The sequence below is a fragment of the Equus asinus genome, chromosome 29 (genome assembly GCF_041296235.1).
Source record: "Equus asinus isolate D_3611 breed Donkey chromosome 29, EquAss-T2T_v2, whole genome shotgun sequence".
NCBI classification, from domain to species: domain Eukaryota; kingdom Metazoa; phylum Chordata; class Mammalia; order Perissodactyla; family Equidae; genus Equus; species Equus asinus.
In genome coordinates this window covers 29,545,594-29,569,678 of record NC_091818.1, presented here as the reverse complement: position 1 = coordinate 29,569,678, position 24,085 = coordinate 29,545,594, and the positions used below count along the sequence as shown (strand labels likewise).

At 37.9% G+C, this 24,085-nt stretch overlaps 1 protein-coding gene across 2 annotated transcripts in view; it reads right to left on the bottom strand.

Annotated features, from left to right (window-relative positions):
- The window catches only part of NSUN6 (NOP2/Sun RNA methyltransferase 6), a 64,571-nt gene that overhangs the window by 36,740 nt on the left and 3,746 nt on the right, over positions 1-24,085 (bottom strand). For both annotated transcript variants that reach the window (XR_011499205.1, XM_070500815.1), the window contains exons 3-6: positions 20,526-20,605; positions 11,004-11,113; positions 9,038-9,191; positions 3,750-3,831 (exon numbers count right to left, since the gene is read on the bottom strand). Coding sequence is in view for 1 of the 2 variants with exons in the window: in XM_070500815.1 (XP_070356916.1) it covers positions 3,750-3,831; positions 9,038-9,191; positions 11,004-11,113; positions 20,526-20,605 (426 nt within the window). In the remaining variant the exon portion in view is untranslated. The remainder of the gene's footprint in view (positions 1-3,749; positions 3,832-9,037; positions 9,192-11,003; positions 11,114-20,525; positions 20,606-24,085) is intronic.

The following is a 24,085-nucleotide window of genomic DNA, read 5'->3' as shown; positions in this document are numbered from 1 at the left end:
AAAAACAGACACAGACATCAACGGAACAGAAGAGACAACCCAGATATAAACCCACACATATATGGTCAACTACTTTACGACAAAGGAGCCAAGAATACGCAACGGGAAAAGGGCAGTCTTTTCAATAAATGGTGCTGGGAAAACTGGACAACCACATGCAAAATAATGAAATTGGACCACTATCTTACTCCATAGACAAAAATCAACTTAAAATGGATTAAAGACTTGAACATAAGACCTGAAACCATAAAACCCCTAGAAGAAAACATAGGCAGTAAGCTACTTGACATAGGTCTTTGTGATGTTTTTTGAATTTGACACCAAAAGTAAAAGCATCAAAAGCAAAAATAAACAAATGGGACTACATCAAACTAAAAAGTTTCTGCACAGCAAAGGAAACCATCAACAAAATGAAAAGGCAACCTACTAAATGGGAGAAAATATCTGCAAATCACAAATCTGATAAGGGGCTAATATCCAAAATATAAAAGAACTCATATAGCTCAGTAGCAAAAAAAACACAATCCGATTATAATACGGACAGAGGACCTGAAGAGACATTTCTCCAAAGAAGACATAGATAGCCAACAGGTACATGAAAAGATGCTCAATATCATCAATCATCAGGGAAATGCAAATCAAAACCACAATAAGATATCACCTCACACCCATTAGAATGGCCATTACCAAAAAGAGAAGAAATAACAAGTGTTGGCAAGGATACGGAGAAAAGGGAACCCTGTGTATTGTTGGTGGGAATGTAAATTGGTGCAGACTATGGAAAACAGTATGGAGTTTCCTCAAAAAATTAAAAATAGAACTAGCATATAATCCAGCAATTTCACTTCTGGGTATTTATCTGAAAACAAAAACAGTAACTCTAAAAGATACATACACACCTATGTTCACTGCAGCACTATTTACAATAGCCAAGATATGGAAACAACCTAAGTGTCCACCAAGAGACGAATGGATAAAGAAATTGTAATTTTATATATATGGAATACTATTCAGCCATAAAAAAGAATGAAATATTGCCATTTGTGACAACATGGATGGAACTTGAGGGCATTATGCTAAGTGAAATAAGTCAGACAGAAAGAGAAATACTGTATGATCTCTCTTATATCTGGAATGTAAGAAAAAAATAAGCTCATAGATACAGAGAACAGACTGGTGGTTGCCAGAGATGGGGGTTTAGGGGTGGGAGAAATGAGTGTGAAGGGGGTCAAAAGGTAAAAAACTTTTAAAGAAATAGGCAAAAGGGGCTGGCCTGTGGCTGGGTGTTTAAGTTCGCGCACTCCAACACTCCACACTTTGGCGGCCAGGGGTTCACTGGTTCAGATCCTGGGCGCAGACCTACACACTGCTCATCAAGCCAGGCTGTGGCAGCATCTCACACAGAAGAACTAGAAGGACTTACAAATAGGATATACAATTATGTGCTGGGGCTTTGGGGAAAAATCAAAACAAGAGGAAGACTGGCAACAGATGTGACAGTGCCAAACTTCCTCACCAAAAAGTATCTAAAAAAAAAAAACTAAAGTGGGCAAAGAATTTGAATAGAGGAAAAAAAATAGGTAAAGGAAGAGAAGATGCTGATAAATTATAACTTGCTTTTCAAATAGGTCTTCTTTTTTGTGCTTTTCCTGCTTCAATTGAATCTCTGATGATACATTCTGTTATGTTACCAAATACTAACATCAGTTCAAACAGAAATCTCCTTTAATAATCATCTAAAAAAAAATGTCCAGTACTCATCTAGAATAGTTAAGTCAAAATTTCTGGCAATAGGGCCTATTTATCAGGGTTTTAAAATTCTCCCCAGGTGATTCTAACATGCAGCTAGATGTGCACCACTGCTATGCTACAGTGATTCTCAACCGTACTGCATGTTAGAATCACCTGGGGTGATTTAACCATCCCAACCCAGCCCCCACCCCAGCCAGACCAACAAAAACGAATTCAGGTGGTAGGGCCGAGGCAGCAGTGTTTAAAGCTCCCTAGACTGTCCAACCTCATCTGGCTCCTAAATCCTTTATTTACAAGAAACCATGCAATGAGAAACTCAAGCTCTAGGCACCATTTTTGATTCCAGTTAACCTAGAATATAACTGGGAGCAGTTGTTTATTTAAGTGTTAAACCCCTGACAATTTTTTCAATTGTGAATGGCATCTAAGATTATTTTATAATTCTGTGGATTGTTTAAGCAATTCTAAAGTTTCCTTTCGTTTGAAAAAACAAATGGTATATTGCACAGTTGCCATTTTAATGATTGCCTACAACACTCCCATTAACTTTATAAAGTATATCCTTGTGTAACTTCAGGTGCTAAAATGAAAAATATTCAGTTATCACTAGCCTCTTACAACCCTCTCCTTAAAAAAACCCCACAATGCAAAGCTTCCGTGTTAGCTGTTGGAAGCAACAAAGAGAACGGATTTGGGGATGATGATTGTCCAGAGAAGGCAAGGCAAGAGGAAGCAAAAAAGAGAACACAAATTGCCCCAGGGATTTTCCCAACAAAAAGTACATAATTCCACGTATTCTGTAAAGTAACTTCAGCAATTACACAGAATGGACAAAAGCTACTAGTTGTCAAACTCTTGTGCTTACTAAATATTTCTTCAAGGTATAAGTTGTTTAGCCAGCCACCCTATGCACTACCTCATCTGCACAAGTTAACCCGTTACTAAACATTATTCAGGAAACAGTATCAGTTTTCTTAAGTTATATGCCAGTGCAAGCTTGTGAACATATATTTTAAGCATCTAGCACAACGTCAAATTTAAAAAAAAAAGGCTGGCATAGATACTGAAGAAGAATCTGTATGATTAAATATTAGGTTTTATTAGATGATGAGAAACATAAATCTGATTTTCTATTTATTCACACCAGAAATAATCTGTGGATTTATAAAATTTCTTTTGGCTAAATACAGAGAAAGCAAACGGCATCTGCACTTAGCTTCCAGTTCAGACACTCCTCGTCACTGCTGGTATGACTTTGTTCAAGAACCTAACAGATCTGATCTTCAGTATCTTCATCTTACGTTGGGAACAATAACAATAATAATAATAATAATACCTAACCGGCAGATTGTAACAAATCAAATGAGTTAACGTACATGAAAGTACTTAATAAACTAGACAAGGCAAAACAAATTACTCATTATATCACAGCAATTGATAACCACCTTATAAAATCTGTTAGTAGTAAACCATTTGAACCTTACTCAAAGTTACAAATAGAATACTTACACGCATAGCAAAAGCATGCATTATTTAGGGATTAATATTCTGAGATGGAAAGGAATAATTAGAAGAAGCTTTATAGTAAAGCACCCTTGGGCAAAGGAGGATAGAAAAAGTAGTTAAAAACCAACTGAGAAAAAGAAAAGTGTTCACAAACTTTTTTCAAACTGTAAACAAAGGTAGATCAGAAAATATTTAAACAGATGACAAAAAATTATGTTAACAGAAGTGAAAAAAAAATCTTTAATTAGTGATTACCAGAGGGGAAGGGGGTGTGAGGAGGGCAAAAGGGGTAAAGGGGCATATATGTAGGGTGACAGATGGAAACTAGACTATTGGTGGTGAACACAATGTATTCTATACAGAAACTGACATACAATAATGTACACCTGAAATTTACAGTGTTACAAGTCAATATAAAGTCCTTAGATTTCAAATAATTCACTGAAGTATGTTCCAATGTCACTAAACAGTGTACTTTTACAAATACTTACCTGTAAAAATATGTAGCTGGGCAGGACCTTGTCAAATGAAGGGCTGAGATATACTGGTTCTGTCATTCTTATGCCTACACCTCTGAAAAGCAGGAAATCTAACATTAGTCAGTATAAATTACATCATCCACACAAACCACATTTCTAGGAACATACCCAAGTAACAGGTCAAATATAAGATGCTCTGCCTTTTTAAAACCTTTTTTACTATACACCAAAATACGCAGAACGTTCCTGTGAATTGCTTCTGAATTTTTACCTGCCGTAGGAGGCCAACAGGAGAACTAAAAAGAATAAAGTTACATAAATTTTTCATTTAGGCACAAATGAGTTTGTTAAAAGATTTGAACAAACTTAACAAGCAAAGGACATCTGAGTCTTTATTGATTCATCCTCGTCTTTCTGGTAATAGATTTATGATCATCGTTACTAGCCTTTCAATTCAACAAACAATCCAGTCTGCAAGGTACTAAGCTAGGTACTTACGGGAAAAATAAAAATATACTTAAGAATCATGCTGATGCTAAGCAATGACAAACATGCCACACTGCTCTCCTCTCATCTTTTTAGAGAATAATCGCCCATTACCGACAGAATCCTCAAGATGACCTTTTCCACCTTTGTCCCTTTTTATGAGTGGCAGTGGAACTGATCGGAGCAGCAAGGGCCAGGACCCAGGTGGACAGTGATTCACAAAAATAAACACTGAAATCTGAGAGAGGCTGTCAAAGGGGAGAGAAAGCACTCAAATACTGTAAGAGACAGCCTGGTGTATCAGGCCACACCAGAGGGAGCAGGAAAAAAGGAGAAATCAACAGTGTTCTGGAGATTAGAGGAACACAGAGAAAACAGCAGTCTAATCATAAAGGCAAGGATAAGAATCAGGATTTAAACCAGCTGGAAGGGTACAAGCAAAGAAGAGAGGCTGAGGAGGAAGAACAAGGAGTCCTCAGATACAGTACGCTAGACAAGTTCATAGCTTATGAACCGATCTTGGCAGAGAAGCATCTACACAGACGGTTTGTACCCTGTTTGAGGTAGGCAGGCGGGCTAATGTTACTCACAACACTCTGACACCGAATGTCTGGGGTTTTTCCTCACATCAACCAATTCTCCAACTCTCCAGACACCAACTGAATGTCCACCAATTCAATTCTGACACTACCCAGAGTTCTCCTTAGACGACACAGGTTCAAGGGCTCAGTGTAACAGTGGACTGGCTCCACTCCAGATGCCAGCTGCTCATCCCCGGTTGCCACCTGTACTTCTGACCGACTGGCTATAAATTTGGGGATTCTGATAACTCCCTCTTCAGGTTTGATAATTTGCTAGAACAACTTACAGAACTCAGGAAAACACTTTACATACTGTTACCAGTTTATTATGAAGGATGACTCAGGAGCAGCCAAATGGAAAAGAGGCACAGGACAAGGAATGGGAGAAGGGCACCGAGCTTGCACGCCCTCCTCCAGTGCACCACACTCCCAGCACCCAGAGGTGTTCACGAACCCACAAGCTCTCCAACATTGTCTAGGGGTTTTTAACGGAGGTTTCATTACACAGGCATGATTGATTAAATCTTGGTCATTGGTGATAAACTCAAAGTCCAACCCCTCACCTCTCCCCAGAAGTCTGGGGATGGGGCTGAAAGTTCCAAACCTCTAATCACGAAGTTGGTTCCTCTGGCAACCAGACCCCAACCAGAAGCTATCTAGGGGCCCCCAGTCATCTCAGGAGCATACAAAAGACACACCACTCCGGGGATTCCAAGCTCCAAGTTTTAGGAACTGAGTGCCAGGAACCCAGGACAAAGATCAAATTCTTTCTTTCTTATTATGCCACAGCAGGGTAAGCTTATGCTGCCTTTTAGAGTGAAATAATTTCTATAGCATCTGTGGCCTGCCACCACAGCGGGTACGACTGTGAACTTCCCTCAGCTCTAACATCCTTCAGCATACGATAAATGTTCACTCCTTTTTTCTTCCCATCCCTTTCAGCCTCACTCATTTGTTAACCACGTGATATCTCTGAATCTACACTTTTGATCAGAGTTAAGACTGGCTCCTTTGTCCAGGCAGGATCAAATCAAACCACTTCCTAGGCAAAGAGTTCCTGCCCCTGAGCAGGAAATACACAAAGAAAACTTCTGAAACGTCACTGCCTCACATTCAAAAGTCAGTCATTTGTTCAGACAACTGGTGTTCTTACCTTGATCAACACCTCACCCCCCATCCAGAGTCTAGAGCCATCACTGAACGCCTTGAATTCCACGACCTGATCACTCTGTCATAATTTAAATGACTTTCTGATTTCTGGAATCCTGACTTGGAGAATTCTAGTTCTCTGAAAAATACTGAAACTAACATTTATATACCTGCCTCCTAAGCCAGTTCCCACCTAGTGCTGCAAGTTCTGGTGCCCCTCTGACTATCCTTCCCACCATGCCCACCAGCACAAGTGTGTCCATCTGGACAGTATTTAACTTAAAACAATGTGACAAAGAATAATTTAAGCCAATTATTGTTCAGGTACGCTACTGTAACCATGGCCCCACTGGGACCAATTGAAACTGATCCTCTCTTATCAACAGAGTAATTAAGAGTTGTTTTTCAGGAACTGACAGTTGGCTCCTTGTCTAGTTCAGGCCGGTTGAGACCGCTGTGGGGTATCAGAATTGGCCACTCCAAAATGTGTCTCTTTGGCTTGATTATTTTTAAGAACAAAAGACTCTGAAACAAACTTTGACCTTTCCCCTAACCGCCTAAAAGAATTTCAGATAGAAGGCCTGTTGTTCAGGCAGGAACTAATACCCTAAGATAACTACAGTATAATATAAACTAGGTGTGATAGGGAGGAACCTAACATTAACAAGGGCTTTATAATCAAAGTCCGCTCCATGTCTCATCGTCTTTGCAAGGCATGGTGAACATTTGTTTATCAAACATTTGCGTTTCTAGCTCCATGTAAATTGCCTTCCTCCCCTTTGAAGTCTCAAACCACTGCCCCCAACATCCTCCTTTGTCCTTAGCTGAAGATGGTATTTAAGGTAGTGGCTTCTGCCATTTTGGCGAGTTACTCAGATTGCCTGCGGTTCTCCCATGTACAGGTTATGAAACTTTGTTTGATTTCCTCCTGTTACTCTGTCTCACGTCAGTTTAACTCTTACACCAGCCAGAGGGACCCAGAGGGGAGAGGAATAGTTCCTCCTCTCCTACCCCAGCCCCCATCAACTGGGCCTGGGCAGACGACCCATCGGTGACTCTTCTGACATCAGGGGGCAGAAAACTCCACTCTCGGATCATGCTAATGCCACCATTTTGTGAACGTGCGTCCTACAAAGAGCCATGAAGCTTGAATACACTTGTGCAGATCATCAACTACTCACTTCTCCTTAGCTCCAATCATCTATCTCCACACTTCAGACCAGTCTGCCCTTCATACCATAAATTCTGCCCCAGGCTCTGGATCAGGGAGACAGATTTAAGAATGTCGCCTCCTGTTTCCTTGCTGGTCGACCTCACAATAAAGCCTTTTCTTTTCTCAAAAGTCGATGCCGTAATAATCAGGTTTTTTTATACACACTGGCAGAGAACCCCCTCTTTGTGGGGTAACAGTATTACATGTTTCTTGTAAAACTATTTTTGTAATATAAATAGCCATATAATAATACAAAGTACAAAATCTCACAGGATAAACACTGTTAGTAACTTAATCTACCTCTATGAGTCCATGCATGATTCAACTCAGCTGGAATTCACGACACCAAAGGGTGCAAATTTACTACCTGAATAACATACCAACAGAAGAGTCTGCTCTAAAATTTTAAAAGAATATAAATAAGAAACAAGGTGTACATGTACCATTCCTTTGCTATGTAAGTGTGCTTTTTCTCACAAAGGCAGAGAAAGAAATCATAAAAGCATAACTGAATGTTGAGTTTAAAAACTGAGTTCAAAAATCAGCAGTTTTCTGAAAGATGGCTGCCTCTTACTCCCACCAACCAGGAAAACATTACTCAGAAAAGTCTGTTGGCACAGTTACTGGAACTACCACATCAAATAAGATAAGAGGATGAAGAGTGTACCATGAATAACGAACTAAAGGAGGCAGTCAAAATATCAATTCCCGATGCCGGCCCATGGCTGAGTGGTTAAGTTCACACACTCCGCTTCAGTGGCCCGGGGTTTGCCAGTGTGAACCCTACAAACCACTCATCAAGCCATGCTGTGGTGACATCCCACATAGAAGAACTAGAACGACTTACAACTAGGATATACAAGTATGTACTGGGGCTTTGGGAATAAAATAAAAGAAAAAGAAGATTGGCAACAGATGTTAGCTCAGGGCCAATCTTCCTCATAAAAAAAAAATCAATTCCCTATCACAGACCCAAAGATAAACACAGCAGAAATATGCTTTATCTTCATATTCAGAAAGGCTTCTAAGGAGAATAACATCTTTGTTCTTGGCCATTTGGAAAGTACTGCTATCCAGAACTAGGGAATCCAATAATCTGATTCTTCAGGAGAATTAATATGAACCATAAACCCAAATTATCATTTTTCAACACGAAAACTGTTCCAGGAACCAGGGATGCAGTACAGTTCCAGATGGAGAAATTCACAGCTTTCAGCATGTCTATATCAGTTTTCAACTTTGGAGTAATGGTGCTGTCTACAGAACTCAAACAGGCTGAAAATACTAAGCAAAATAAGAAACTGGATTATCCATGGATTTAATTTATTTAGAGCCAGTAGCAACCAGAGATGATTTAAAACTAACTATAGTTTAATTTAGTTTTAGTAAATCCAAACATTAACTTTTGACCACAAATATTCAAACCCAGAGAATGCTGGCTTTCTGATAAATTTATTTTTAATTAAAAAATTGCTTTCTTTTTAATTCATATTAAAATCATAAGCATTTCCCTTCAGAAAATCAGAATATTAAAAAAAGATATGGATAGGTTCACCTAATCCATCCTTTATCAAGGTAACTATTGCTCTCCAAAGATGCAAAAATTTTGAAATTAATAAAATTCAAAATAAAATTATTTGACAGTTACAGTGTGACTAGTTGCTTACTTAGGCTCTTTAATCTGAGCATTTACTCTTCTACCTAAAAGCATTTTTCCCAAAAAACATAGAAATATGGGTTATTTTCCAGTTGAATGTATACCAAAAAAATCATTCACATAATGCAACTAGATATATTTTGTACATTGTTTTTAATTTTCCTTGAACCAAAAAAAGATGCTTATTTCCCCCAAACAACACTTGATGACATACTTCAGTTCATGTAGCCCGCTGAAGATTTCTTTGCGGCTTAATTCAGAAATTCCATTTCCAAGAAATACTTTTGTTCCATCAAATTCCTTGGCTCCTCTTTTACATTTGCCTTTAATATCAGAGTATACAGAAATAACATCTCCAGCTTTCATAACTAGAGAAAAAAGAAAATCATATTATACTCATCTATACTCTGATAGAACAGTAAGAGCTCTAGGAACATCAACAGTGGGCATGAAGCAGTCGAAACTGTCTCATTATCTCAATATAATCTCTAATAGAAAATATGACTTTTTACTTTCAAATTTTCCTAGGAAAATAAAGAAACAGAGAAGTCTTCAAAACATCCTACCTCAAGTGGAAATCTTTGGCTGAGCAAAACAGGAAGGATCTCTTTTATTTAAATTATTTTCCTCAAACCTAACATTCCCTAAAAGACTTCATATAAATCTTGATATCAGGGCCAGCCCTGTGGTGTAGCAGTTAAGTTCAGTGCACTCCACTTAGGTGGCCCAGGTTCATGGGTTTGGATCCTGGGTGCAGACCTACACCACTTGTCAGCCATGCTGAGGTGGCAACCCACATATAAAGCAGAGGAAGATTGGCATAGATGTTAGCTCAGGGCAAATCTTCCTCAAGCAAAAAAAAGGAAGATTGGCAACAGGTGTTACCTCAGGGCAAACCTTCCTCAGCAAAAAAAATTAAATCAATCAATCTTGATATCTTTGGCTCAATCCTCAAAGTTCTATGTTTCCTTCAAAAGGATTCCTCAAAAACATACGCTAAAATTCCCCAAAGAAATCATCCTAAATCCTATAACCCTGTTGCTATTTCCTCAGTTTTCCTGTTACAGCCTGAAGACAGAGATTTTAATGATAGCACATACATTCAATCATATATGTGTGTGCATGTGTGTATATGTATACATATATGTATATGTGTGCACATACTTAGAACACCTTGAAACTGTACAGTGTACAGAGCCCATTTATATACGAAGGCTGATTAAATCTAGCTGCCATTAAATTACTTTGAGTAACAAATCCCAGTGACATTAATAATAGGAAATTGGATTCCACTTGCAAAAAATGTTTTAAGACCTAACCCTGTTATAAATTCATCGAGCCCATTAACCTGACAACAGTAGTGAACAGCAATCGGCTAGATCTACAAGGACTGTGCAAATTACAGAGCGGAGGGGTCAGTGAATTCTTCTGCAAAGGGGAAGTAAATATTTTAGGGTTTGTGAGCCACATAAGGTCTCTTGGCATATTCTTCTTTGTATTTTTTTCTTAACAACCTTTTAAAAATGGAAAAACCATTCTTACCTTGTGGGCCATACAAAAACAGATGTGGGCCAGACTTGGTCAGCAGGCAATAGTTTGCAAAACTCTGGTCAAATTATTTATTTCACAGACAAGATAATTGAAGCCCAGAGATTGAATAACTTCCCAATAGATCAAACCTTATGTTTCTTGATTTCAGGTCCAATAAATTATCACTGAACCAGTGACTAGCTTACTAAGCAAATGCAGTATGTCATCAGTTGAGTGAGTAAATCAAGAATATTGAGTTTCATGCCAATATTAAGATTCCAGGTTCTGAATGGTCCCCTCACAAATGACGACAGCAGCCTGAGGTTTTAGGGCAATAGAGTTAAGAATACAAAACGAAATTTCACTGACATCTTACACTTTATTAGTCAATAATGACTCTAAATAAACATTACACGCATCCTTATATGGGAAGAAAAATATTGGCAGACAACTTTCTATGGATGCCTGATTTGTTAGTCCACAGAGATAAATCCCTCACTGGCTATACTAAATGCAAAACTTGGAAAATATTTGATAAAAGCAAATTTGAAATACATCTGAGTGATAATTTAATAACCTTTATACGTGAAAATGCATATAAATTTTAGGAGAATCTTTATTTTACAGAGAAACCTAAACATCATACTTACATTTTGAAGCTGACACAATTCCCGCAACATAGACATGGGCTCCTCTCAACACTGCATTGCCACATTGGGCTCCAACGATGGCTTCACACTGTTGTTTTCTTATATTCTTCCTAGGGACGTAAAATGAGAAATTTAACACAGCAATATACTTCCAACACCTAACTATGTTTTCAACGTTTCAGCGTAAACCCTAAATAACCTCTTTAGTCTTGACTGTCCCAAGATAATGCCATTAATGAATACATGAGAAAGAAAAAGCTGATAAAAAAGGATACAGAGAAAATAGTTTTAAAAAAACAAAAAACAAATAAACAATGAGATAGGCACTTAAGAAAAAATAAAGAGGTCTACCTGATGGAAGACAATAAAGTGGCACCAAAAATTGCTTAATCCTTTAACAAGTACTGTTGTTTTCAAAACAGCATTAGAAAAGAAGAGAAATAAAGTCCCTACCTTCACAGACAATAGACAAGGAATTCAAAACATTTCTAAATTGGTAGATTGTTGCATGGTATATTATTAATATTTTAAACTAGACAGACAAAGATAAGGCCTTTTTTCTTCCTTTGCTGCCCAACATTTTGAATGTTTTCCAATTTCTCACCTTCAATTCATTCCTTCGATCACTAAAATCTGAATATCATTTCTAACATTTAGACTTTTTCAAAGGTCGGGGAGCCAACGTGATCAGCCCCAAATAAAAATCTTGAGCATTGAGTCTCTAATGAGCTTCCCCAGTTGGCAACATTTCACATGTGTTTTCACAACTCCTTAGTGGGGAATTAAGTGGGTCCCATCTTCTTTCCATGATGTGTAGATTATCAAATCTCACTAAACTTAGTTTTATCTACTCCTTCTGAGTTCCATACATTCTCATTGCTCATTCTCTACCTACTCCCTAAAGAGGTTTACTCTCCCAAGTTCCAAAACATGCCACTGTCTCTTCTCACTTTACACCCTATTTCTTGGCAATCTCATGATTACAATAATCACTTACAACAATAATCATGTCTTATAATGGTTAGCTTTTCTAGACTCCAAATTGCTATTTCTAATTAACTGCAGGTAGCTATATCTAGGTGTCCCACAGCTAATTCAACTCAACAAGCCCTAAACAGTGTTATTTTTCTCTGATCCACTCCTCAAATCCTCGGCAAACACCCCAAATCTTTTCATCCTCCTATGTCTCCAGTCTTCAACAAAGTCATTATCTGCCTAGATAACCAAACTAGAAACCTCAGCATCACCTTACATCCCTTCTTCTTAAACCTTCTAACTCGACATTCACCGAGTTACAAAAGCATGCCACCCCTAGTTCTCCAACAGGTCTTCTGGGCCCATCCCCTGACATCAGACATACTTCATCTCTTAGCTTAATCACTGAATAGCTTCCTGCCTTTTCCTTTGATTGTTTTCAGATCTTCTTTGTGTCTTTGGTGTTCTGCACTTTCATTCTGAAGTGTCTATACATAGATTTATTTTTACTTTTGGCTTCAGACTCATCGTACTTCTTAAATCTGTCTTTCATCAATTCTGGAAAGTTCTTAGTCATTACATTTTGAATCTTGTCTTTTGTCCATTTTTTTTTTTTTTTTTTTTTAAGATTTTATTTTTTCCTTTTTCTCCCCAAAGCCCCCCAGTACATAGTTGTGCATTCTTCGTTGTGGGTTCTTCTAGTTGTGGCATGTGGAACGCTGCCTCAGCGTGGTCTGATGAGCAGTGCCATGTCCGCGCCCAGGATTCGAACTAACGAAACACTGGGCCGCCTGCAGCGGAGCGCGCGAACTTAACCACTCGGCCACGGGGCCAGCCCCTTTTGTCCATTATTTCTATTCTCTTCATCTAGGACTCATTAGAAATATGAAGTGTCTTTTCATTCTGTTTTCCATGACTCAACTTCACATTTTCAATGTCTTCATCTATCTCTGCTGCATTCTAGATCATTTCCTGAGTCATCTACTTCAATAATTCTCCATGAATTGGGTCTAATTTACCGTTTCACTCATTGAATGAGTTTTTCATTTTAATGATGATATTTTTGTTTCTAGAAATTCTTTTTCTACTTTACCTTTTTTCTCCTCTTGGGGTCTTTTATGTTTTAGATTCCTATTTTTGGTTTAAGCCATTTTAAGAAAACTGATTTCATAGTCTCTACCAGATAGCTATATTTGCTAAACTTTTGGGGAAAATCTAACCCTTCAGCTTGTAGTATATGCTGATTCTCACTCATGGTGGTGTGATTCCTGGTGTAGCTTTTACCATGAGAAACGTGTGTGGCCTGGATTGAATGTCAGCCACACTAGAGTAGTTTTGCCTGGTTTTTGCTAAGCATTTCAGGAATTGGCTTGAGATCAAATTTTTATGTTAATTTCCCAGACTCTGGGTTTCAAGAGCACTTGGGTAGTATGAATTTGAACTCCGAACCTTTACGAGGTATGGAAGCACACTTCTGCATTCTCGGAAGATTTTTCGCCAACTCAGACACTGAGGCAAGAGAGATCCAGTTCCTAATTTACTGCCTTGCACTGATTCTGGGTATTTCTCACCTCCTAGTGTTAACACCCTGTTGTTAAAACCAAAGCCCCTAAATTTAGGAAACCAATCGCCCCCTCTCCCATATCCCCCAGCCCCCAAAGATTAGCTCACATGCTTACTGCTCTGTTTTCAGTTACTCTTCACTTTAATCCCTGAACATTTCAGTTACATTCTTAATCACTAGCTGTGCATTTTATGGCCTATTTTTTATTTCATATTCCTAGGAGTATATAGCAGATACATTTTCAGGTTATCTACTTTACCATATTGTTGGAAATGACTTGTCTCCAGGCTTACAATTCATCATATATATACATACACACACTTATAATAAACATTTCATGAAACAATATCTTTACTATAAGCAATACAATGTGATATAAAATATCCCATTTCTTTTAAAAATGCTAATAAAAAACCCAGTAAATTGATTTTACAACCTACTAGTGCATTATGATCTACATGCAGTTTGGAAAACAAGTAGCTTTATGTTACTACCAGTATTAGGTTTCTAAAATACAGACCTAATTATGACTTTAATAAAAATTCTTTGGCTCCTATAATCTATGCAAAAAAGAAAACATTCCTTAAAAAAAAAGTCCTTTACACTTCACAGCCTGCCTCTCCCAACTTCTTCAAGCTCATCTTTCACCTACCTCTCTGAAACCCGACTGAGTAGCCAAACTTGATCACTTTTGTCACAAACCACCACACATTTTCATGCCTCCTTACCTTTGCAGATGCCTTCTCACTACCTAGCACACTAGCCCACTTTATCTCCTCATCAGTCTAACTGCTTCTCGCCTTCAAGGATCAACTGAAAGGATCTACTTGGAGAAAATCTTTACCAATTTCCTTGCCCCTAGTCCTTCCTATTCTATGCTGAGGGTACTTAGACCTCTACTGTGGCATTCATCACAGCCTGACTTGCACCAAAGTTCCCTGCTTTTAGACTAAACAACTATGTTTCATTCACCTTTGTTAACCTCTTTGGGTCAGACACATAGCACCAATTCAACAGATGTTTTGTGAAACGGAACCTTGTAGAGTCACTCAAAAAGTTTCTATGAGAATAATCATTTCACGGTGAAGAGAAAATTAAAGACTGGAGAAAAGAGTTAAGGGAGCAGGCCTGAACTGCTCTTTCCTTTGGAAGGCCTGGTTACAAGGCCACTCCTTGGCTGGCACCTGGGAACTTAGATTTCAGGAAGGTTCCCACTATGAACTGGTAAGGGCAGCTCACTGTGCCTAATTTGTTTGCACAAACAATATGGTCTATGGTGAACACCAACTTTCTTTCGGGGAAGCTGGAATTTGGCTATGTACCAGGCAGGGGGTGCCTATATTACCAGCTCTGCATAAAAATCCTGGATGCTGAGTCTCTAAGGAGCTTCCTGGGATGGCAACATCTCACATGTTGTCAAACTCATTCCTGGGGGAGTTGAGTGTGCAGGGTGTGATTCTACTGGAAAGGACTAGAAGCTTGCAAATGGTTTTCACAGACTTCAACCCATGCACCTTTTCCTTCTGCTGACTTGGCTTCAGATTCTTTCACTAGAATAAATCACAGTCATGAGGACGACTATATGCTAAACCCTCACGAACTGTATAAAACATAATATGTCATATGCAAGTATCGAGGTGTAAGTCAGCTTTGCTAAAGGGCAAGAGTTTTAGCCAGGAAATATAAAAGAGGAAATGTAAAAGTTGATGCAGGGCCATAAAACATGCTAAAAGCTTGATTTTACTGAAATGTTTCTAAATAAAAGAGTGAATCAGCAACATTAAGAAAAATGATTTTCTAATAGTATAGTCATACAAACTGGAGGAAAAATAATATGAAGATACTTAGATTAAAAGAAAACTTTTAAAATAGCTAAGAATGAGGTGAATAGGAATTAAAGACAGAGATTATAGGAATGTCCCACTAAAGAGTATATAAAAATATAAACTTTTACCTTTTTGGCACTTTTTAAACTGCACATATTAGCAACTCTACACCAAATTGGAGATAACAAAAAAACCCTGAAATATCACATGATATTGTTGCATGCCAACCAAATATATCTTTTGAGCAGGACTGCCATCTGCATTTCATCATCAGTCTTCGTGCAATTACTCGAATATTCTATTGCATTCACGCTCTCATTTCACATATACAAACAGTATCTGAAAGCTTAAAGTGCTGATTTTCTAGGGACGAGGCAATGACGACAGACAGAAAGCAAGCAGCTGAGAGAGAAGGGCAGATCCAGCCTCATCTGGATCTCAAGAATTGAGGCTATTGAACCACGTATTCAAGTGCAAAGGAAAGGAAGAAAGCTGATTTCCTAACCTGCTAGAAATATTTTGTTGAGATTTTTATCAAAAAGGGAGGAGCATGAATAGAGAAAATGTAGAGATGCTTAAAAATTACAAATTGAATACTGGCCGAAAAAATTCTACTGATCTAGATGCAGTCTTTAGAAAACGCTCAATGGGGTATGATGTTAAAAACATTCCCATATGGAGAGAAGCCTGGCATTCCATTTTCTCCCAAGTTTTTCAATAAAGTTGACACTGATACCATCACATTCAGCATTACAACCTTATGTTCAATCTCATTAAATTATCAATGATAAAACCTTCCCAACATTAAAATAAATTTGATCAGTATATTAAATATCATGCTAAATAAACTGAGGGAACCTGAATTTATGGTGAGAAATTACTTTTAAAATTGTTTACTATTATAAATAAAATTTAACCTATGTTTTGATATTTTAAATAACTGTGTGATATGAGGTTGTAGTAGAAGATCAGTAAAAGAGTGAGAGTGTTACTCTTTTTTTTTTTCTGAAGCCCAGAGAAATGGAGGAAAAAAATGAGAAGAAAACTCCATTTGCAATAAAACTAAGAAACAGCTATAATCCCAATGGTGAAGAAGAATTAGCTGACAGTGAAATTCAGATCAAGCCTAGTTCCTCAACAGGGTAAGAATGTCTCTGAAAAGGAAAGGCTTCTGGGGGCCTAATCAAATATTTATTACTTAAAACCAGGACTGGAAGTTCCGGGAGAAAAAAGGAGAATCCGGGAATGTCTTGTCAGTGTCCCATTCACAGCAGATAAAGCTGAAAGAGGAAGTGGACTGTCTGAATTGGCACAAGCAGAAAATCTGTGTTTTCTCTAATACACCTCAGTAAACCGCCGAGAGGCAGCTACGAGAGGAGAAGGGAAATAGCAACCAACTTGGTTGTTCCTCCCCTGAGTTAACTGAGCATCAACAAAACTTCAAACCCCAAACAAAAAAGCTGCGAGCTAGAAGCCTTCACAGAGAGCCTCCGTCTTTACCAGCTCTGCTCACCAGGACGAGAGACGTGCCACCAGGGAAGACCTGGTGAAAGCATTTCTGGAAAACACATCTGATGAGTTGTCTAGGCACACAGACCCCATTCTGTACCATTCTTGAGCAAACTGCAAACTCGGTGAATCTATGTGAACATAACTGTTTCCATTTAATGAGTGAAAAGCAGAAAGGATTCATTCAACATAGGATCTATGCATAGGGAGTAGAAAAAAAAAAAAAGAGGCATAATAAGCAAAAGGCAGATAAAAAATGTACCACAACAACAAAAACACAAGGAAGAAATTTCAAATACCTTTCTATATTTTCAAACAAACTAAAAGGAAAAAACCTTAGGAAAGGGATATAAGAACAACCAACAACAGGCTAAAAAGACAAAGAAGAAAAGCGAGGTAGCAGAGCTCAGGAAATAAAGGACAGTAAATCCTCTGAAATCAAGAGCTAACACAAGGCATGTGAGACTGCTCTTCTCTGAAAGGCCTGCTTGCAAGGTTGGTCCCTGGCCGGCATCTGGAAATTTGACTGCGAAACAGTTCCCAACAGTGATAGAAAACCTTCTCTAATGATAGACGGGATTATTGTTCCTGAACTGTTTGTACAAGAAATGTGATTTATTCTGAACATCTGCTTTCCCTTTGGGAACCTGGAATTTGGGTACATGCTAAGCAGAGGATGCCTACACACCCAGTGCCCCATAAAAATCTTGGCCACTCAGTCTCTAACGAGCTTCCCTACTAGACAACTATTTTACACAGGTCACGCTGGTTGCTGGAGGAATTAAGCACGTCCTAGTAATTCCATGGGGAGAGGACTCTTGCAAGCTTGTGCCTGGCTTCCTCCAGACTTTGCCCCATGCACCTTTTCCTTCTGCAGATGTTGTGTTTGTACCCTTTCGTGTAATAAATCTTGCCTATGAGCATGACTATATGCTGAGTCCTGTGAGTCCTTCTAGCCAATCACTGAACCTAAAGGTTGTCCTGGGGTGCCCCAACACACGGAGCATCTGCACTGGAAATCCAACACACAGAGTCCTAGCGTCCTTATTATAATAGAAAATACAGACAAATGTAACAGAAAAACACTAAAGAACTACTGGAAGACTTGTAACTAAAAAGTTCCACTGTGTTTCACTAAAAACTAAGAGAGAATAGTAAAAATCAAGTTCTATCCTAGTCAAGTTTCTAAAGTTCAATGACTAGGAATCCCATAGATCTCTGAATGAAAACCAAGACACCGTTGCAGGGGGAAAATTTCTTATAGCCTCAGATTTCTTCATAGCTACACTTGATGTCATAAGATTACAAAAGCAATGTCTACAAAGCGCTAAGGGAAATGACATGTGACCTGAAACTACTATAATCAGCCAAGTTGTTGTTTAACATAAAGGCACCAGGCAATTCTCAAGCAAAAAAGTGAAGAGAGCACTTAAGAGACATACTTGGGAGACGGGAAGCAGCTGCTTACAGACCTGACAACTGACTACACTCACCAACCAAGAGGTGAATCAAGATAAAGCCCTCAGAAGCCAACGATGCCAGTAGGACTCAAAGCAAGTGTTGCCTCCATTTGAATTGTGCTTATGGAATAAAAATGTTACAAAACTTTACAGCGTTAAAAAACTAACATAGTAAACAAAAATTGGCTGGTGGAGGTTTTCGGAGAAATTTAAGTGTAGGAACTTCCCAAGTTTTCATAGTGGAAAGTCAAAAGATAATAGTGATGATGAGTTTAAAAAACAAAAATGAATTGACTTTCTCCTTTTAGAAATGAAAGGTAGGTATGTGAAACTACAACCCTAAATGATGCGTGAATACTTTCCTGTAGTAACTCACCATTTGCGTTCAGTTCGCTAACATTGTGATGAGTAGACTAGATGACGACCAAGAATAGGATGAAAGGATTATCAAGGTCAGGTAAAGGGAGAAGCACAGAAAATAAAGTTAAATCATCTAAACATTTTAAAACAACTAACAGAGCCAGTACTGGCAAGAATTGAAGAATCAGACTCTGTCATATACTGTTAGAAATATCAACTGGTAAGACTTTTTAGAGGGCAGTATGTCTCAAACTGAAATACACAGACCACTGAACCAATAATTCCATGTTGTACCAATTTATCCTGTAGACATGCCTACTCAAGTCCATAAAGAAATATCTTACGAATACTCACTATTGGTAATAATGAAAAACAGGAAAAAACTAAATGTCTATCAATAGAGGACTGAAAAAGCTGAGCGCAATGATAAAATATACTATCTATATGGCTATTAAAAAATGAGACAGCATCATATAAAATCAGGGAAAATTATGGACATCACGGAAAGATGTTCAAAATATACTCTGAAATGAATCAAGAAGCAGAATCTCAAAAGACCCGTGATTGTGATCAACTGTAGTAACGGACTGGTTTAAAACAAAATACAAAATAACAGAAATCAGAACAGTGGTTTCCTGGTGAGAATTTTCTGGGGTAATAGAAATGGTCTATATCTTGACTGGGGTGGATCTGGGCTACACAGTTATATAAATTTGGCAAAACTCAGCAAATGGTACTCTTAATTAAGATCTCTCCATTTCACTGTATGTAAATTTCACCTTAAAAAATAAGTAGAATAAGGAGCTTACAAAATCTATTTATTTATTACAAAAGTAGTACCTGGTTACAGTAAAAAAAAAAAAATAAAACAGATATGTTACAAGTAAAAATCTCTTACCCCCTTTCTCCCAATCCAACTTCTTTAGAGTTAACCTCTGTTAATAGTTGGGTATGCTATACCCTCCAGAGTTTTTCAATATATGGTATATACAGATGTGTAGTCATGTGTATTTTTTTAATTGCAAAAGAAATGTAATTATCTTATGCACAGCAACATGATTTTGATAATTAATTGTGAACATCCTCTCCATTGGTATATACAATTCTCCCACATTAAAGGCCATATAACATCTCATTACATGGATAAACCATAATGTATTGAACCATTGCTCTACTGTTAACCACTAAATTACTTTAAAGCTTTAACAAAAACAACATTTTTATATTTATTATAACTCTTAGAGGTATACAACAATTATACCATAATTAGGGATTTTAAAATCCTCCTTGGGAAGAGAACTCCCATTAAATATGAAAGCCTATTTTTTCAATTTTCAAACATATGCCTTCGAAATACATAAATGAGTAGAATAATGCCTGTTCAGCAGAACATACGTAGTAACTTAACATAAGTGTGAATTAATGAATAAAATTTTACAAATACATCAGTTATGAAAGTAGGAAATATGCCGCTTTGTAGTTTTGTTGTAGCTCAAAAAAAGCGTTTTAATTTAGCACTGGATTATCATAAGATATACAAGTAAACAAACGAAATGAAGTTTCTTAGAAGGTGGAAAAAATCAACTACTGTACTAAATGGACCTAAAATGCATTTCTCTCAAGGTATTTGGGCCCCTTCTTAGTCTTCCTTTGTAACATTTTCCATGAGAGAGTATGAAGTGGGCATTTATGAATTTGGTTAACGCCTACCTATCTAACTAAAGTTGCTAATAATGGAGAAACTTAGTATTATCACCAATAGTAAACAAGAACCTGCAACAAATTTCTATTTAGAAGAAGATAATTTGAAAATGAAATAGTTACAAACCTAGGTCCAATAACAGGAATAAGTAAGACATCCTGAAGCTCTGGATGCTGAAGAACAGGGACACTTAATCCATTAAACTGCTGTTAAAAATAAACACACACAATTATGAAGCAATCAACACATTTGACAAATTTCACTTTATGAAGCTTTTCAGTATCATTACCTAGCAGAGCATGAAGCTTGGTTTGAGATATTTTCACTTTATTCCATGGGATAGTATAAAAATCAACGACTTCAAAACAACTATGTTTTGTCTATAATTTGGTTCTGAAGTATCCTGACTTCTTTATAAGGCTCAATTTTGCTTACTGTTTGGCTTTATAAATACACACCATGTTTATCTCAAGTGGCTTACTTTGAAAACATATATTCCATACAGAACTGCATGTAGTACTCTTTTAAGAAAAGCTTCTGAATAAGACATTAAATATTGAGATTATTAAATACTATTCATTGTACACTATCAACAATGATGCCATGTCAGTTCTGATGAGGGAAATGGATGCGTTTCTGGCAAAGATCCAGAATTTTCAGTATCCTCTATCATCCTTGGCCTTCAGAGTGGAAACAGATGCAGGGCCAGTGGTACAGTGCTGGGGCCAGTTCACACAGTCTCCTGAAAGCCAATTGTTTGCATCTTTTCCCAACTGCAGGTCACGCTCGCTGGCAGCTTAAAATCGACCACAGTGGGAGTATTCACACCATAGAAATCAGCAACCACCACAAACCAGGGTTATTCTTCCCAGAAAGTGAGTTGTTCACTATGTACCAGCACACCACCGTTGCAGGCAGAAGATGACTGGGCACTCCACACAGCAGAATAAAGAGCAGAAGAGTGAACTGGAGAGAAAGGCCTGTGTACTCTATTAGAGGGAAACACGCAAATATTTGCGAACAAGTCTCTGCCATGAAGGCTAGGAATTATCAACTCATTAATTTTCACATACTACATGAAAGAGCAGTAACAATAATAGATATTTGCAATGCCCTGAGTAGCCATACACTACTTAGAAGTAAGCTGATTTGAGAAATTTTTTCTAAGTTCATAAGAGAAAAAAATTGTTCAAATTTTAGAAACCTAACTACATTTCTACCATCTCAACAGTTCTCCTGACTTCTGCTTCTTCCAGGCAAAGGATATTTCAGACTAACCATATCCAACAGAGAGCTACTAAGAATCTGAAGGGAAAACTCCTTCTCATTCCATCGAACAGCTCTCCTTTCTCTTTCCCTCTCCCTCGTGCTCTCTCACTGCCTGACGCCTTATAATATCTAGACTATGGTAAACTGATCTTTCCAAGGAGAAGACAGACAAGGAATTTTGTCATTTGTTTTGCTTTTTGAAGTACTATGTGCTTTATACTATAGAAATATTTTACATAGAGATCAATCCTTCCTAAGCCAAAGGTTTCCTTCTCTCCTTTTCTATTAGGAGATGTTAAGATGACACAGAAATAAAACTTTCATAGAACCACACATGCATAACTTTCATAATAACACAAATATACCTTTTTTTTAAACTAAGCACATCATCTGCTTCTTGTTTGTTTCTGCCCCATGAACATTTTAAAATAGCCTTATTGAGTTATAATTTACGCACCACAAAATGCACCCATTTTAAATGTAAAATGATTTTCAGTGAACTTAAAGAACTGTGCAACCATCACCGCAATCCAGTTTTCGATTATTTCCATCACTGCATTCTTCATGCCCATTTGCAGTCAATCCCTGTCCCCAGCTCCACCCCCAGGAAACCGCTAATCTACTTTCTCTATAAACTTGCCTTTTCTAGACATTTCAAATAAATAGAATCACACCATATATGGTGTCTTGTGTCTGCCTTCTTCACTTAAAATATTTTGAGGTTCGTCCATGTCGGAGCATGGATCAGTAGTTCATTCCTCTCATTGAACAGGATACCACTGTGTGAATAGACCACACTGTGTTCACCTGTTCACCAGGTGAAAGACATCTGGAGAGTCCCTCCCTTTTGGCTCTTAAGAACAATGTTGCTATATATTTTCATGTTCAAGCACTGGTATGGACATATGTTTTCATTCCTCTTGGGCAGGTATCTTTCTCTATTTTGTTTTTTCTCCCCAAAGACCCAAGTGCATAGCTGTGTATCCTAGCTGTAAGTCATTCTAGTTCCTCTATGTGGGATGCGGCCACAGCATGGCTTGATGAGCAGTGTGTAGGTCCACGCCCAGGATCTGAACCGGTGAACCCCAGACTGCCAAAGTGGCGCACGTGAACTTAACCACTCAGCCAGGGGGCCAGCCCCTAACTTCTTACAGGACTACCCAATTGTTTTCCAAAGATGTCAAACCATTTCACGTTCCCACCTGCAGTGTATGAAGGTTCCAGTTTCTCCACATCCTCACCAGTCAAATGAAATTGTAAATTATTAAATTTCAATATGTGGCCCAGAGAAATTTGGGGGCAAAGCACTGACTCATATCATACCATTTGGGACATGTCTTTAGGACATATGTGAGCTCTGGGACAGGAGAAAGAATGTTTATAGTCTGAGGCCTCCTTCCAGTCCCCTTTCCTGCTAGGAATAGGTACTGCTCTGCACTGGTTTCCCATCTAGGGTGTATGACCCAACCATCCCTATCTAATCCTAACCCTGTCTCACCTGGACTCAAAGCCCAGAGTGATTCTGTCTGCCTCATCTTAGATACCAGGCCGGCCCTGAGATCTCGTACACCTATCCTACTACAATTCTAGAATATCTAGGCTCTGGAAATCATTTGCCAGAAAAGAGAACAATCTGGATCTGCCTGAGCGATGGACAGCTCTGGTGAGCCACAGAACAGTTTCTTTCCCACTCGCTGAAAGCATATGCATGACTATACAAAAGCAATAATTTTAGTTGCTTGGAGGAACTACTTATATTTTATGCCTAATGTCATTACTAGGAATAAAATTATCAATATCAATAATTAACAATCAGATTAACTTTTCTCCAAGTCTTATTTAATTATTATACTGAGTTTTGGTCTCATATAGTCAGATACCACAGCTGGTTCTTCTTGTAACACAGTCACCTACTCACAACTTGAAATTTATAGAATTTTTCTTAAAGATATGACAAACATTCCATAAATGTAATGAGATTAAAGGAAAAAATCAACTAATCAATACCAGTGATAATTTTCTGAAAATCTCTGCATGTTATATTTGGAGTATACTGATAACACAGTCTATGCTATACAAATGGAAGTCCTTTAACCATGCTTGCCTCTTGCTTTTAATTTAGATAGTAATTAGGTAGAAACAGGTCTGCCGGCACCTGCCAGTTACTTGTTGTATGAGATTTACTAACTACAAAATGCAGTTTGAAGGACCCCCTCAGGCATCTGTTTTCCTCCATCTCACATTTCTTTGGAGGCAAATTTCAGTGCACAGTGTATGACACACAGAATGCATAGCATTTGAAAGTAAAGAATTAAGACAATACAAACAAGAAACTTCAATTATGATTTTTCTGCTTAGAATTTATAAAATGCCATTTTCTAATACTGTTTTCACTTACAGAAAATGAGTATTATGCC